Genomic DNA, 15,291 nt, shown 5'->3' with positions numbered 1-15,291 from the left:
TCCAGTGAAATTCGTGGTGATTGAGAGTCAGCCAACAGGCCTGCGACTTCTCGCTCTTCGTCACAGATTCCACGACATGGCGCGCGAAAGACGTGATGCGTCAGATCTCTGCCGTTCGCGAGTATCGCCATCTCCTTCGTCACGAATCGCTCGTTGACGACGAAACTCTGCAGATCCATGAAGATCGGCGGGGCGATATCGCTCGCGAACGTCGTCGCGGTCATCGTCGCGAGATACTGACGTTTATTCGCGTCTCTCCCCCCCGATATCTTCGCGGTTTCGAGTTTCCTCTCTCCCCCCTCCCGTCCGACGCGTCGTCTTACAGGATCTTACGCACGACGTTCGTCAACGGATTGTACTCCACCACGCGATCGTGAATGATTAGACAGTACGCCGTGGTGTTAGAAGGAACGTTGTCCTTGCAGTCGAATTCTAGACGAACGTCCACAGTGGCGCTCTTAATCGCTTCGTTTTGGCGGGAACAATCTATCACCGCGAGCGGGCCGCAGTATAGAAATTTGTTCATGGTCAGGAGCGTCTCGTCGCTCGCGGATCCGTAATACGTTCGTCGAAATCTCGCGTAGGCGTCGTACAGTACGGCGATTTTGTTCTTGTCGAAGTCCAAATTCATATCGTCGTACGGATAGAAGTCGGAATTGAGATACAACTTTACGTTGGTCAGATTGCACGCGTCGAATCTGGAAGCGTCCTGCGACAGGACGTTCTTCTTTCCGGTCTGCAACGCGAAGATGACGTAACGCGGTTTCTCGAGCTGCGTGGCCGCTTTTACGGCCCACGAGTGTTTGGTCGTGCTCTGCAGGAGCGGAAACTCGTAGAGATCCCACGAGCGAAAGGGCGCGCTCAGATATCTGCCGCTGTCCAACGTGCGCAACAGCGATAATTTGTTGACGTCATTCAGCACCACGTGCGGCACGCGCCACTGTATCTTCGCGAGCTCGACTCTCGGCTCAATTCCTCGCGCGATATCAGACAATTGTTGTCGTTTCGCGCTCTTATCAGAATCAGCTCGTGACGCGCGTTGATGACGACGCGCCTGTAATCCTCGCAGAAACCTAGCAGCGTGTCGAGAGGAACGCAGAAGTTGAAGTCGCCCGTCGACGCGACGCCGCTCGGTCCAGTCGCGAGATCCCATCCGGCGTTCTTCAAGATCTTGCCTCGTTCGGCCGTCAACGAGACGTAGTTCTTGATCGTGCTGGTTATTCCGACGTTGCGATTACGATCGATCTCCACGCCATCGAGCTCGTAACGTATCTCCTCGAACATAAAGGCGACGCAATTGTTCGCGAGCCACGCCGGCGTCGAGGGCACGGACGGCTCCTTAGAGGCCGAGGCGGACTTACCCGATTCGCCGCTCGACGCGGGCGGCGGATTGTTCCTCGCGTGCAGTCTACCTTCGACGTAGAGAAAACTCTCGCACGGCAGCGTGTATAGGTCCTGCTGTTGTATGGGTATTCGTATCTCGTCGCTGTATCCGAAAGTGGTGTTGGCGTACGGATTGTACGTGTGACTCTCGATCTTCACGATGCGATCGTCGAAGACGGGTTCCCCGCCGATGCTCAGAATGTCCCTCATGTCGTCGTCGTTGTCGTCGAACTATCGCGCGGCTCTCGGCACGACGAAACCCATGGATCGCAGAAAAGCGACGTTGGCCGCGGACAATCTCCCGACGCTCCTCTCTCTCGAGCGCGCGACTCGAGTTCCCGCGACGCGATCGCGGTCGCCGCCGCGACGCGACGTCGCGACGCTAGATTCGCGCACGACGAGCATCGCCCCGTCTCGCCGCGCGCTCTCTATCGTCTGCGCCGCACGTGCAGTCGAATCGAGATCTCCTCGCCGCGGAAATCGATCAATCGACCGTCCTGATCGACGACGCGCAGCGATACGTCGGTCACGAGTCGCGCGATGACCGGCAGATAAATGATCTGCCTCGGGATCTCCGACACTTTGTATCCCGGCGGGACGTTCGGCGCGAATTCGTGTATCGCGTGAGCGGATCTCCCGTTCACGTACGCGCCCGTCGTCAGGTTGCACTCCACGCGAATCGTGTTAACCGCGATAATGCTCACGGGCTCGTCGGACGCGTACCATTTGTTCGGCCGCAATACGCGAGACTGGGAGAAACCTAACAACGATCCGATATTGTCCGGTTTGGTGAAATTAATTCGGTACGCGCATTTGATTTCGCTTCTCATGGTATTGTCGTTGCCGCGTAGCGCGAGAACGCGATCGCCGCTCTCGTCCTCCGCGTCCTCGACGTCGTACAGATATTCCTCGTCGTCGTCGTCGCTGGCGCTGGCGCCATCGCCGCCTTCTCTCCCTCCGGTACTCGCGCTCGGCGGTCGTCGCCGTCTTCGAAGAATCGCGGCTCTCAGGTACGCGCTTATGTCGCGCAGCTCGTAGGATCCGATCGGGATCGCGATCGTCTCGTCGTTGTCGTCGAAGTAAAATTTATTGTTCGACGAATTCACGTTCGGAATCGTGTTGTAGGTCTCGAAATTGGTCAGGCCGAGCTCGTAATCGTCGTCGCTCAGATCGAGAGGCGGAAAGTAACTCGCCGTGAGAACGTTGCTTCTTCCGGTCAGCGTGAGAATCAGCGACATGACGACGCGCGCTATCGCCGTTAGAGACCGAAGGGCTTCCTCCTTCCTCCTCCCCAATCGACTCGTCGAAGGAAGCGCAGGCACAATTGTCCGCAGACGCTCTGATCGTACGTCTGCTGGGAGTCGCGATTGTACGCGACGCGCGTGTCGCGTCCGAGATAACGCGCGAGTTCTCGAGGCGGCCGAAGATTGCCGAAAGCGTCGAAGTAGATAGCGTCTTTTCCCCTTTTAGCGTACGCCACCCAATGCGTGCCCGGCCCCGAGGCGTCGTCCAGGTTCACGATACCACTCTCGTCGCGACGAACTCGCGCCGGCAACGCGTCGCGCATGAACACACCTCTGAAGTGACGCACGCGAGCGCGTCTGGCCGCGCTGTTCAACTGTTCGTTCGTCGTGACGCCGATCGGAGCTACGACGTCGTCTAACGCGCGCGAAGACGCGACTTTTTTTTTTCCTCCTCTTCCTCCTAACCGTTCGTCCGCCTCGTCTCGCGATGCTTCCGCCGCGCTTGTAAGGCGCGAGATACAAACCGCGGCCCTCCATCGTTCGATTGTGTCGCTGCAGCTCCTCCAATTGCCGACGCGCGGCCTTACCGTCGTTCACCATCTTCGCCACGCCGGCCGCTCCGCCGATCAGCGATCCTAAAGCTCCGAGCGCCGGCAACAGCGGCAGGAAGCCGCCGCGTTTCGCCGCGGGAAGAACCCGTCCTCTCGTCGTCGTCGTCCTCCTCCTCGTCGCGGTCGTTCTTCTCTTGCCGCCCCCCCGCCGCTCTTTCTCGCGCCTCTTCGCGCTCCAGCCATACCCATTCCTAGTTTCGTCTTCGCCTTCATAGCCGCCCATACGGCCGACGCCGCCACTCTCTCGCCGAGGGTCGAATCCCCGGCCCGGATACGCTCGAACGCTCTCGCTCCGAGCGTCCGATCCGCGACGTGCCGATCGGCGAGATCGTCGCTCCGCGAATAGGCGACGTCGTGCTCGCGGCAAGCCGCGTCCAGCGGATTGACGCCTCGATCGCCTCGCGCGAGCCGCTTAGCGAGACGAGTACCGGGACCGCAGAACTGATATCCCGGTATATGTAGTTCGAACGGAAGAGCGTTTATAGTTCTATTGAGCAAACCGCTACCGCCGACGACTTCCGTCGCGGCGTCCTCGGCGTATCTCATACGCCTCGATCGTCGACGCGCTCATCATCATCACGCCATTTCCTTCTCCCGGCACATGCCGCAGTCTTTGACGCGCGGCGGCGGACCGTCGATGTGCGTTCGTTGCCACGGCTGATTGTGATGCTTGTGACAGAGGCGATAACGCTGCACGTCCGGATCGTCCTGCAGATGTACGGGCAATCTCTCCCACAATCGATCGACGAAATCGCCGTACTTGTCCAGCAGAAGCTTCTTCGGAACGTACTGCAACTGATCGACGTTGAGTCCGAGAATATCGTAATCGTTCACCAATAGAATAAACATGACGAAGCGTCGCGCGCGCGCGCGCGTAACTCTATCGCGTCACCGTCGATCGGACACGCCTAACTGCGCGATCGTTTTTTTTCTCCCTCTATATATATCCGTTCGCGAGGACGAATCCGCGCTCGTTGCTCGCGCGCGCGCGAGTCTGCGCGCTGTGACGCAGATTCGCTCGCGACAACGAGGAAGAATCGCGAGAGGAGAGAGAGAGAGAAAACGATGCGTTTCGTGCGTCAACCGATCGCGATAAGAGTGTCCAACGTCGACGGTAAGACGCGCTCGATGAACGAGGAACCGCGAAGACACGGTAATCTGTTACCGACCGCGATCCGCTGCGTAATCTGCGGTCCCTCTAATTGCGGTAAAACGAACGTGCTGATAAGCCTTCTGGAGAGCCCGCACGGCGTGCGATTCGAGAACGTGTACGTTTACTCGAAATCGTTGCATCAGCCTAAATATCGATATCTGGAGAAATTGTTGAAACCTATGAGGGATATCGGTTACTTCACGTATTCGAACAACGTCGACGTCATCCCACCTAGCGAGGCGTCGCCGAACTCGATATTCGTGTTCGACGACGTGGCCTGCGACAAACAGGACGTCGTGAGAGAGTACTTCGCCATGGGACGTCACGCGAAGGTCGATTGCTTCTATCTGTGCCAATCGTACGCTAAGATACCCAAACATCTGATACGCGACAACGCGAATCTGTTGATACTCTTTAAGCAGGATGGCACTAATCTGAAACACGTGCACAGCGATCACGTGAACACCGATATGCCGTACGAGGATTTTCACGCGCTGTGTCGCGCGTGTTGGAAATACCCGATACGGTTTTCTAGTGATCGACAAAGATAGCGCGCTGCGCAACGGCAGATACAGGCGAGGGTTCAACGATTACCGCCGTGNCGGGCGCCAATGTAACGTCGCTACTTCGCGCGGATCGCAGCAGGATAGCCGTCGGTTCCAGGAGGACAGAAATTCTGAATGTATTTGTAAAGAAATGTATTTTATTTTAACGTGTGGTGTATACAAGTGTGTATACAAGTGTGTGTGTGTGTGTGTGTGTGTGTGTGTGTGTGTGTGTGTGTTGTGTGTGTGTGTGTAAATTGTACGGTACGGATGCTTGTGTGTGCAAGCGTTCGATTTTAATTCGGGATTTTAATTTCGCTTTCCTGATGGATTTTGGGTTTGGAAGGCGTCGCGACGCTAGCGAGCGTCGGAGGCGGCTCAGGTTCACCTGTGAGTGATACGACGTCTTAATGAGGATATTTGGAAAAGAGAGCGATATTGAGCGCCGATATCGATCGCTGAGGCGCGTTACACTACCTTCGGTCCGTATTAATCGCTAAGAGTTTCTTATGCTTAAGTTGCCTTTGACTAGGCTTTCGCTCGAGAGGATCGGAAGGATCTGATTTAAGTGTCACGGGAGCCCTTTTTATACCGCTAATTATGGCACGCGCGGGCGTATTTGTTATCCCTCCACCGGCCGGCGGAAAAAATAACGGTATAATTGCGCGGGGGTTCTCATTCGTCGGCTCCCGGTGATGGTGCTCAGGATGCCGGGTGCGGTTCTCAATCGGCGGATCCCGGCCGACGGTGTTTTGTCGACTTCTAGGCTTTTTTGCTAGGTTTTTAAAAAGTGGGCACTCTGCTCTGCCCGGACCGGTGGTCGTCGGGGGCAGCTTCCGGCTGATGTTTTGCCGGGAAACGATGCATTCCCGGGGTGCATCGTTACACCTAAAACAGAAGAATCGACGCAGCATTGGACGGCAGCGTAGATTTGACGATACAAGATAACGGTAAATATCAGATAAATGAGTCGCTCATCCTCTCCTTCGCTCATCCTCTCATCTTTCTCTTATCCAAATAAATAAAGAAAAATGGAATCTATAGCAGTTGAGAATAAGATGCGGTCAAGTGAAGGCGCAACTTACTCGTATTCAGACATTTTTCAGAACAACAGATGGGCCAACAGTGGTTGAAGCACGATTAGAAAAATTAATAGAATTATGGATAAATTTGAAGAACTTCAGAGTTCTCTCGAGAGCATACAGGAAATCTTAACCGAGGAGGAGGAGTTGCAGGAAGCTCAAAGCGACAGCGAGGCTAAACGTGCAGCGTTTGAGGCAATGTATTACGAGTGGCGCGAAGGGCTCACGGTATAATAGACAGAGCCAATAAGGCACGAGAAAGAACATTAGAATTGAATCAAGGTAACAATCGTCAGGACGAAAGGAATTATGTAAGAAGAGCCAAGCCCAAGCTGCCGGAAATAAAACTCCCTGAATTTCGCGGAGAATACACGAAATGGATGTTTTTCAAGAATAGTTTCGAATCGACAATTCGTAACGATGAGGATCTCTCGCCGGTGCAAAAGCATCAATATCTCGTAGGGGTGCTTCAAGGTGAAGCTCGACAAGTATTCAAGGTTTAAAATTTTCACATGAAACTATGAGAGTGCATGGAAATTGCTCAAGGATACCTATGACAATGAGATGATCATAATCGAGACACATCTCGACGAATTGTTAAAATTTCCGAATATCACGAAGAAAAATAAAGCTGAATCAATCCGACAATTTATTTGGCATATTCAGACACACGTTAAGTCGCTTGAAGCGTTGCAACAGCCCGTATTTGAATGGGAACCAATCATAATATCTGGCAAAGAAAAAACTCGATTTCACAAAGCAGCGAGATTGGCAGAACATTGTTAAAGGTAAAACACCTCACAATATGCCATGACTAGACGAATTTATCAAGTTTTTGACGGAACGTTGTCACATGCTCAGAGTCTTGAACAACTCGAAGGAGAAGTCTGCAGCACAAAGGCAACAGCAGCAAAAAAAGAGTGAGAAAAGATTTCTCTTGCTTCGACTCATCGATTTTGTAGATTTGCAACGGAGATCATCCAGTATACAAATGCGATGAGTTGTTCAAAACCGCAACATCGGAAAGATTTAAATTGGTTAGAGAGAAGCAACACTGCGTAAATTGTCTCAAGCCAGGGCATTATGCAAAAAATTGCAAAGCATCATTTTGTAAAAATTGTCAAGGCAAGCACAACACTATTCTACATAGAGAACGGAACATGTCGATGAGACAAAATATACGGAAACGTCATTAGTGACATTTGCTCAGAAATTATCGACGAAGCCATACCACAGAATTTCGAGAGATGAGAAGTAGGAGTATCTAACTCAAAGACCAGCGTCCCGTGTGGTTATAAAGCTCGAGTTATGTACAAGATGAAGAGGACAACCAACAGATTTGCAGGCATTACTTGATCCAGATCACAATCAAATCTAATAACAGAAAAAATGATACGAAAACTTAAGTTGTCATGCCGATCAGAAGACCGAGATATCTGCGGCGTCAGTCAGTCGAGAACAAGAATACGAAAGGTCGCGCAAGTAAGGCTTGCGTCGATGCACAATGACTTTGCGACAATACTCGAGTGTCTCGTCTTACCATCGATAACAGAAGATTTACCGTAAAAAAGGATCGAAAGAATAGCATACGTTACGAAGAATATTTCTCTGGCAGGCCTATTTTAGGAACAGGATGATTGATCTATTGATTGGCGCAGAATTATATTGGAAAATACTTTTAGGCGCATCGCGAAATCGCATAAACGGGCAACCTGCGTTGCAAAATACAAAGCTTGGCTGGATAGTAGGAGGTTCTCTAACGATCTAAATGAAGCTATTCTTCGTCTTGTCTGCAAGTGTCGGATCAAATTGAGTGAAAGTCGAGCGGTTTTGGAAACAAGAAACGATTCCCGAGGCCTGTCAATATACGAAAGAAGACATAGAATGCGAGACAAAGTTTATCGAAACTACAAGACGAGACGAGATAGGAAGGTTTATTGTTGTCTCCGTATGATGGCGTGAAATTAGGCAATTCGAAAGATTCGGCATATCGGCTATTTATTAGAAGACGATTGAGTAAAGAACGAGGGCGAGCTATGTGGAGCAACAAGGACACATGTCAGCGGGACGAATGGAAACGCACTCGAATCGGAGTCATATTATCTGCCACATCAAGCTGTAGTGCGACCTGATAGTGTGACAACGAAGCTTCGAGTTGTATTCGATGCATTAGCCAAAACGAGTACGGGGAATTCGCTAAACGATAAATTAATGGCAGGCCCAAATTTACAGAAGGAATTAATAAACATTATACTCCGTTTTAGGACGCACGAATACGTTTTAACCGCAGATGTGGCGGCTATGTTCAGACAGATCCGTGTGGACAAGCGAGATCGAGTATTACAGCGAATGTACTGGAGAGAAGATTCGAGTCAACCAGTACAAGTTTTTGAGCTGAACACAGTAACATATGGAACAGCATGCGCTCCATATTTGGCGATGCGTTGTCTTCAACAGTTGGCGAGGGAGCACCTTGTCGATTTGCCAGAAGCTGCGCATGCCATTAAGGAAGATTGTTACATGGATGATATTTTAACGGGATCGAGAAGACTCGACGATGCAAGTTGCAAAAGAATATCTCACAAATTCTCATGAACGGGCAATTTCCTCTTCGTAAATGGAGGTCAAACGACCCACGAATACTTCGGCATCTTTCAGATAATGTTAGAACCGATACCTTGTTACTCATCGACGACGATGGGGGCTTTAAAAACATTGGGCTTATTGTGGAACTCGGCATCAGATTGTCTACAGTATAGCATCAAGATATCAAACTCACAAACGATAACTAAACGGATGTTGTTTTCAAAAATAGCACAAGTTTTCGATCCACTCGGGCTTCTAGCTCCTTTGTTGATCAACGGTAAAATAATTCTTGAGCAATTATGGTCGATAGCATCGAATGGGATGAAAGTGTACCCGAAAATATCCGCGCAACGTGGGAAAGTTACTATCTCTCCTTGCCGAAAATCAATGAATTACGAATTCCGAGAAATGTAACTCCAAGGCGAAACTCGGAGAAATTCAACGTCGTTGGATTCGGCGATGCATCAGAAAAAGCATACGGAGCATGTTTGTATGCAGTGAGTACCGACAGTAATGATAAGTCAATTCTCATCTTATATGCTCGAAATCGAAAGTATCACCTTTGAAGACAATCTCATTACCAGATTAGAACTTGAAGCCGCGCTTTTACTTTCGCGATTATACGTAATAGCGCGAAATTCGTATGGTTCAAGAATCGATGAAGTTACCCTCTGGAGTGACAGCATGATAGTGCTTGGTTGGATAAAAAGTCCACCCTGTTCGCTAAAGACGTTTGTAGCGAATCGCGTTTCAAAAATTCAAGATATGACGGAAAATATTGCCTGCATCATGTGTCTTCTAAAAAAAATCCTGCTGACTTAATCACGAGAGGGGTCAGCGTGGACACGCTATTGAATAGCGGCCTCTGGTGGAATGGTCCCCACTGGTTAAAATCCGATTCTTGTCGACCCGAACAGGAAGAAGAGGCGGAAATGAATCTACCGGAAATGAAATCCACAACGATGACAATGAAGACAACGAAGGATTACGACGTATTAATGAGATATTCCTCCTTTGACAAGCTCAAACGGGTGATTGCGTATTGCATGCTATTCAAGAATAACGCTCTCAACAAGAAGAAAATTGGCGGTCCATTGACGGTTGAAGAATGCGATGAGGCTGAAAAAGCGATAGTAAAATTGGTGCAACAAGAAACATTTCGTCAAGAGATTCGAGATTTGAAGGAGCAACGAGAAATCTCACGCAAAAGCCAAATACGAGGATTAGATTCCTTCCTGGATACAGACGGTCTGATTCGAGTGGGAGGGAGACTCCGAAATTCAAATCTACCCTGGACACAAAAGCATCAAATAATTTTGCCGGCCAAGCATTTTGTAACTGGTTTGATTATACGCAGTGAGCATGTTAGACATTATCATTGCTCATCGGAGCAGCTTCTCAACGTAGTTCGGAATCGTTATTGGCCAGTATGTGGCAGACAAGAAGTGCGAAAGCTTGTTAAAGGCTGTCTGGCTTGTTTTCGATTTAGGCCAATAGTACAGGATGCAAAAATGGAAGATTTGCCCAAACAACGAGTAAGCGGATTTATTAGATCGTTTACCCACACCGGGATCGACTACGCGGGACCCTGCAAGTACGAGAAAGTCGACGTCGTGGACGTATTCATGTTTCGAAAGGATACATAGCCGTGTTTACGTGTCTCAGCACAAAGGCCGTTCACTTAGAACTCGTGTCGGATTTAACTACGGAAGCATTCTTAGCAGCCATGAGTCGTTTTACTGCCCGACGAGGTATATGCTCTCAGATATTTTCCGATAATGGCACAAACTTTGTCGGGGCTTCGCATGAATTGAAAGAGATATACCGCTTTCTTGAGAAGGAAGCTCGGGAAATAGAAACAAATCTCGCTCAACAGCGTATCGTATGGAATTTTATTCCTCCTCGTGCCCCTCATTTTGGAGGCATATGGGAGGCGGCAGTAAAGATAACTAAAAGACATTTTTATACGGTGACGCAGAGTAGACTGATGACATTTGAAGAATACGCTACACTGCTAACGGAAATCGAAGCGATTTTAAATTCGAGACCTCTCACACCTCTATCCAATGATCCTAATGATTTTGATGCATTAACCCCAGCCCACTTCCTTATTGGCGGCTCACTAAGCCAACCTGTCGAGAATGATTATCTGGAAACTCCAGATAATCGGTTGCCACGTTGGCAACATATATACAAGTTACATTAACGATTTTGGAAACGTTGGCAGACGGAGTATCTGCAAGAACTTCAAAGACGCAATAAGTGGACAACCTGTAGCAAAAATATCGAGTTGAACGCTTTGGTTCTGCTCAAGGACGATAACGTACCTCCTCTTTAATGGGTATTAGGCAGAGTATCCGAGGTACATCCAGGACTAGACGGAGTCGTGCGTGTGGTCACGGTTAAAACGAAAAATGGAGACTTTAAGAGAGCTGTGAAAGGGCTGTGTCCCATTCCTACCGATTCATTAATAGACTAAAAGCAAGAAGAATACGAGAAAGTTCAAAGAATTTATTATTTGTTTATTATAATAAAGTTCCGCAAATTTATTATATTTATTTTATATTATATACTATATTTTATTTATTTCTCGTAATTATGTTTTCGTATTTATGTTTCTTAGAGGCAATTATTATTAACTTTATCCGTAAAATTAAGAATTCAATATTATTTGGAGTTATTTTAGCAGAAGCGAAGACCACGCAATTTAAATGTTTCTTTACGTTTCTTAATTTTATCATAGCATTTATGTAGGTTAAGTTGTGTGCAAGTCTCTCGTGCAATATGAATGGAATGGATTGAAAACGATAATTTTGTTGAAAGATGATTCTTTCAAGGGAGGCGGCATATTAAGGATTGTAACGCTAGATGGAGGTGCAGAGCGTGAAAAAAAAAATAAGGAGAGATGGCAAGATGGCGAGAATGCATGTGCACGCGAGAACAATGTTACGCAAAAATATATGTGATTGTTAAATAAATTTGATTGTGAAATAAGACAGCAGTTATTAAGCGTCCTATAACAGAATACAATATTTTTAGGGCTTCCAAATGGAATAAGTAAGCATTAATTTTGTTCATAAATTTTAATTATTCGCATTAATTATAAATTATAATTTATCATTTCCAGTCACAAAAAGAGATATTTGTTTTCAAGAACACTTATTACAAATGATGAAAAATGCTTACGAAAGTCAAAAGAAAATGGACGTTGAATCAGAAGAAATTTTTGCGGTAATAATAATACACGTACGCACACGCATGTACACGCGCACGCGCGCGCGCGCTCGCACGCACACGCACACATACGCACGCACGCACACATACGCATACACACACACACACATACATAGAATATAATAAAAAAATTATAATACATTTATATATATATTTATAAAATTTCATAAGACTAATAAAAAATATCAATAATAACAATATCATAATATAAACGAAATAATATAAAAATGGAAAAAATAATATATGTATAAAGTACATAACAATTTTTTTTTGCAGTTACCAAATCATTATTTTGAGACGGTTGAAGACAAAGTAAAAATATATTAAATTAATTTTATGTTTTTAATTATTTATATTTTAATTTATTCTTTAATTATTAGTTGCTTCTAATTTTCTTAATATTAATAATTTCAGGAAGAAATAGCAACAAATTGTGGCTTTTATTTATCCAAAAAAAAGAAAACATTTTTAGAAATGAAGGCAAATTTAAATAAGATTGAAAAGTAATGGTGCGCGAAACGACATTAGACGTATACAGTTCTAGCATTGCAAATTATTCTGCAACAGGAAAAAGGACGAACAGACCAGCAATTAATCTTATGCTATTTAAAGGGTTATATGGTAAATACACATGCGCGCGCGCGCGCCTGCACACACACACACGTGTGTGTGTTTATACGTACACATTCTATACGGAGTAATTGTATAGTAAAAATTACTATAATATATGTATATAATAATTTTATAAAATAATTTACTATAAAATTTTCTTCTTGTACATAAATTTTTTACATATTGCAATTTGTACAATTTACACGAAGATAATTTGATATTAAAAATTATTATAGTATATAACAGCTGCAGATCACCAGGACTATTTCAAAGTAAAGTGTTATGTAAAACTGTAAAAATTATACAATTTAACACGTTTCAAGTTGTTGTTTTAAATCTTCGAACGTTTGTATATTTCGCGTTCTCGAAATGGCTTGCATGGCTTTACCTTTTAATTTAGTATATAAAATTGCTAAAAAATGAAGTTATAGTCTTTCGGACTATAACATATATTTATATTTCATTAACTTTAAATATTTTTTAAATAATTCCAAAAAAAATTATATTTAATTATATATAAATTATTAATTATTTTTCTATGTAATATCTGTGTAATATCTTACTATGCAATGACTATAACAAATGTGAATTATCTACCTTATCAATATATCTTATCAGTATCATATTACACAAAATATTGCAGCAATATTATTAATATTCTTGTAATAATGCAACAACATTGGAATATTGTCGCAATATTGCTGCAATGTTCTGTGCTGTATAGAATATTACGCTATTATCTTATCAATGTGTCAAACTTACGTCATTATTATTATTAATTTTTAGGTTCAAGATTTGCTTATATGCAAGGTTGGACTTGTAAGTCTTCTGTCGAAATTCAAATTCAAACTTGATCCGGGAAGTACGATCCCGTTAACTTACGATTCGAATAGCCTTACATTTACGCCCAAAAGAGGTATGTAACTTACTATAAAGCCACGATAAAAAAAATAATAAATAAGCATTTTGGATATATTTAAATTTACTTATCAGTAGGGAGAATAGGTCGATTCTAACCCACTTTTTCCACGGGTGCGAGAGAGAGGTCTCGTAGAGCGAGAGAGATAGAAAGATATCTGAGGGGCAGGGTGACGGCGGCGCGGGTGAGCAGGGGGGGTAGGTAGGGCGAGGGGAGCCGCTCGCCGTCGGGTGGGTAAACGGAGGGTCGTGACGTCACGCGGCGGCGGGAGGGCGAGGGGGCGGCGGGGCGAGGGGGGAGCGGACGGAGGGTAGGGCGAGGGGGCGGCGGGGCGAGGGGGAGCGCGGTTCGCGCTGGAGCGAGGAAGAGGGGGGGGAGAGCGCGCGTCCCTGGTTACGGCGGGCGCGCGTCCCTGGTTACGGCGCGTCGGAGCGTCTCTGGACGCGGCGCGCTAGGCGCGCGCGATAAGCGGCGATCGCCCCGGCGTCGGGCGCGTCGCGCGAGATAAGGCGTTAATAATAGAGCGGATGTGTTCGACGCAGGCCTGGAAGAGATACGACGTAAGATTTATATAACGTACGATTTTATACAAAATATTATTTTATACGATGTATAATGTACGATGTATATTAGATTTATTTCGAGCAGGAGGAGGAGGAGGGAATTCTTCGCGAAGCGAGGAGAGACGAGGGCAACGTAAATCTAGAAGAGAGAGATAATAAATTATGCGTACAATTTATTTATTTAGTTATTCGTTTATTTATTACGTCGCGAAGTAACACGCGTAGACGTCATGCGTACGTCGAGAATAACGTCGGTACTCGCGATCGTTTCGTCTTACAAATTGTGATAGAGTCCGAACAGCAGAGCGTGCAACTCGCAGTCGATCAGATCGTTCGCGTTGAAGTGCTCGTGCCGGCGAATCGCTTCGGGAATATCGCCGGGGTGGTCGGTCTCCGTCGCGATATCTAGAAAACGCGATAACTTGGCGTCCACGGTCTCGAGTACGCCGGTCAACGACGCGATGATGCGATTGACGCACAGCTCGAGAACGAACAGCGCCTTCACGGTGGATTGCGACAGAGCGATGCGATTCTTCGGCGTCTCGAAGCGCAGAGTCTTCAGATTGTTTATCTTGCCGAATCGAAGCGTCACGGTTCCGACGATTATGGACGTCGGAGGGCGCGCGACAGCCTCGTCCAATTCGTTATCGAAATACGGCAGTATATCGTTGCGCAGAGCGAGCAGATCCTTCCACATGTCGGGCGTCAGAGATATCTCCTTTCCGTGGCAGTCTCCTAGGACGATGTCGACTCGAGATTCGCGCTTCACGGCTACGGCGATGTCGATATATTTGTACGCCGTCTTGGTCAGAGGATATCGTCTTCCTAGTATTCGAATCGGATGTCTCGCGAAATTGATCTCGCGTTTGAACAGCCAGTTTCTATTCCATCTGTAAAAAAGACGACGTTATTATGGAGAAATAGCCGATCGAGGCGGAGATCGAGAGCGCTCGGGCGAGGTGACTCGCGCGTACTCACTCGTCCTCGGTGTACAGTCGCGCTTTCTTGATCACGGGCGGAGTGTCCGAACGATCGCGGGTGGTATCCTCGTCCTTGGCGGAAGCCGCGTTATCGTCTCGACGATTAGACGGGACGACGAAGGGGCCCGTCATCGGCGGCGCCGACGGAGTCGCGGGCGTCGCGGACGAGTCCCCGAACACTCTGCGATACTCCTGTCCTAGTCCGGCGAACATGATCGGTCTCGCGAACAGAGCTTCGATGTTCGTAGGAAGACACTGCGGTGGCGACGGCGTCGTAGAGAGATTCGTCGTAGACGTCCGTTGAGAATCGATCGCGCGTTAATCGCGAGTATCGTTGGAAATGTCGCGCGCAACGATCGAGACGCGTCTTATATATACG

The 15,291-nt window shown here is 47.2% G+C and overlaps 1 protein-coding gene across 1 annotated transcript; it reads right to left on the bottom strand.

The window, feature by feature from the left end:
- Window positions 1–319: 319 nt before the first annotated feature.
- LOC112638819 lies at window positions 320–1,593 on the bottom strand. Its single transcript, XM_025411129.1, has 2 exons — window positions 1,074–1,593; window positions 320–975 (listed from the first exon to the last, which is right to left on the bottom strand). Exons 1-2 carry the CDS (start codon window positions 1,591–1,593, stop codon window positions 320–322), a joined length of 1,176 nt encoding a protein of 391 aa, XP_025266914.1.
- Between the last annotated feature and the right edge of the window lie 13,698 nt (window positions 1,594–15,291).

The sequence above is a fragment of the Camponotus floridanus genome, unplaced genomic scaffold (assembly GCF_003227725.1).
Source record: "Camponotus floridanus strain SB8 unplaced genomic scaffold, Cflo_v7.5 scaffold379, whole genome shotgun sequence".
Classification (NCBI taxonomy): Eukaryota; Metazoa; Arthropoda; class Insecta; order Hymenoptera; family Formicidae; genus Camponotus; species Camponotus floridanus.
Note: the sequence above shows the minus strand (reverse complement) of the source record. Positions and strands in the feature narration are given on the sequence as shown.

Coding starts and splice junctions, on each gene's coding strand:
- LOC112638819 (XM_025411129.1), bottom strand. CDS start 1,593: ATGAGGGACATTCTGAGCATCGGCGGGGAACCCGTCTTCGACGATCGC. Junction 976..1,073: donor TCCTCTCGACACGCTGCTAG/GTTTCTGCGAGG, acceptor ATATCGCGCGAG/GAATTGAGCCGAGAGTCGAG.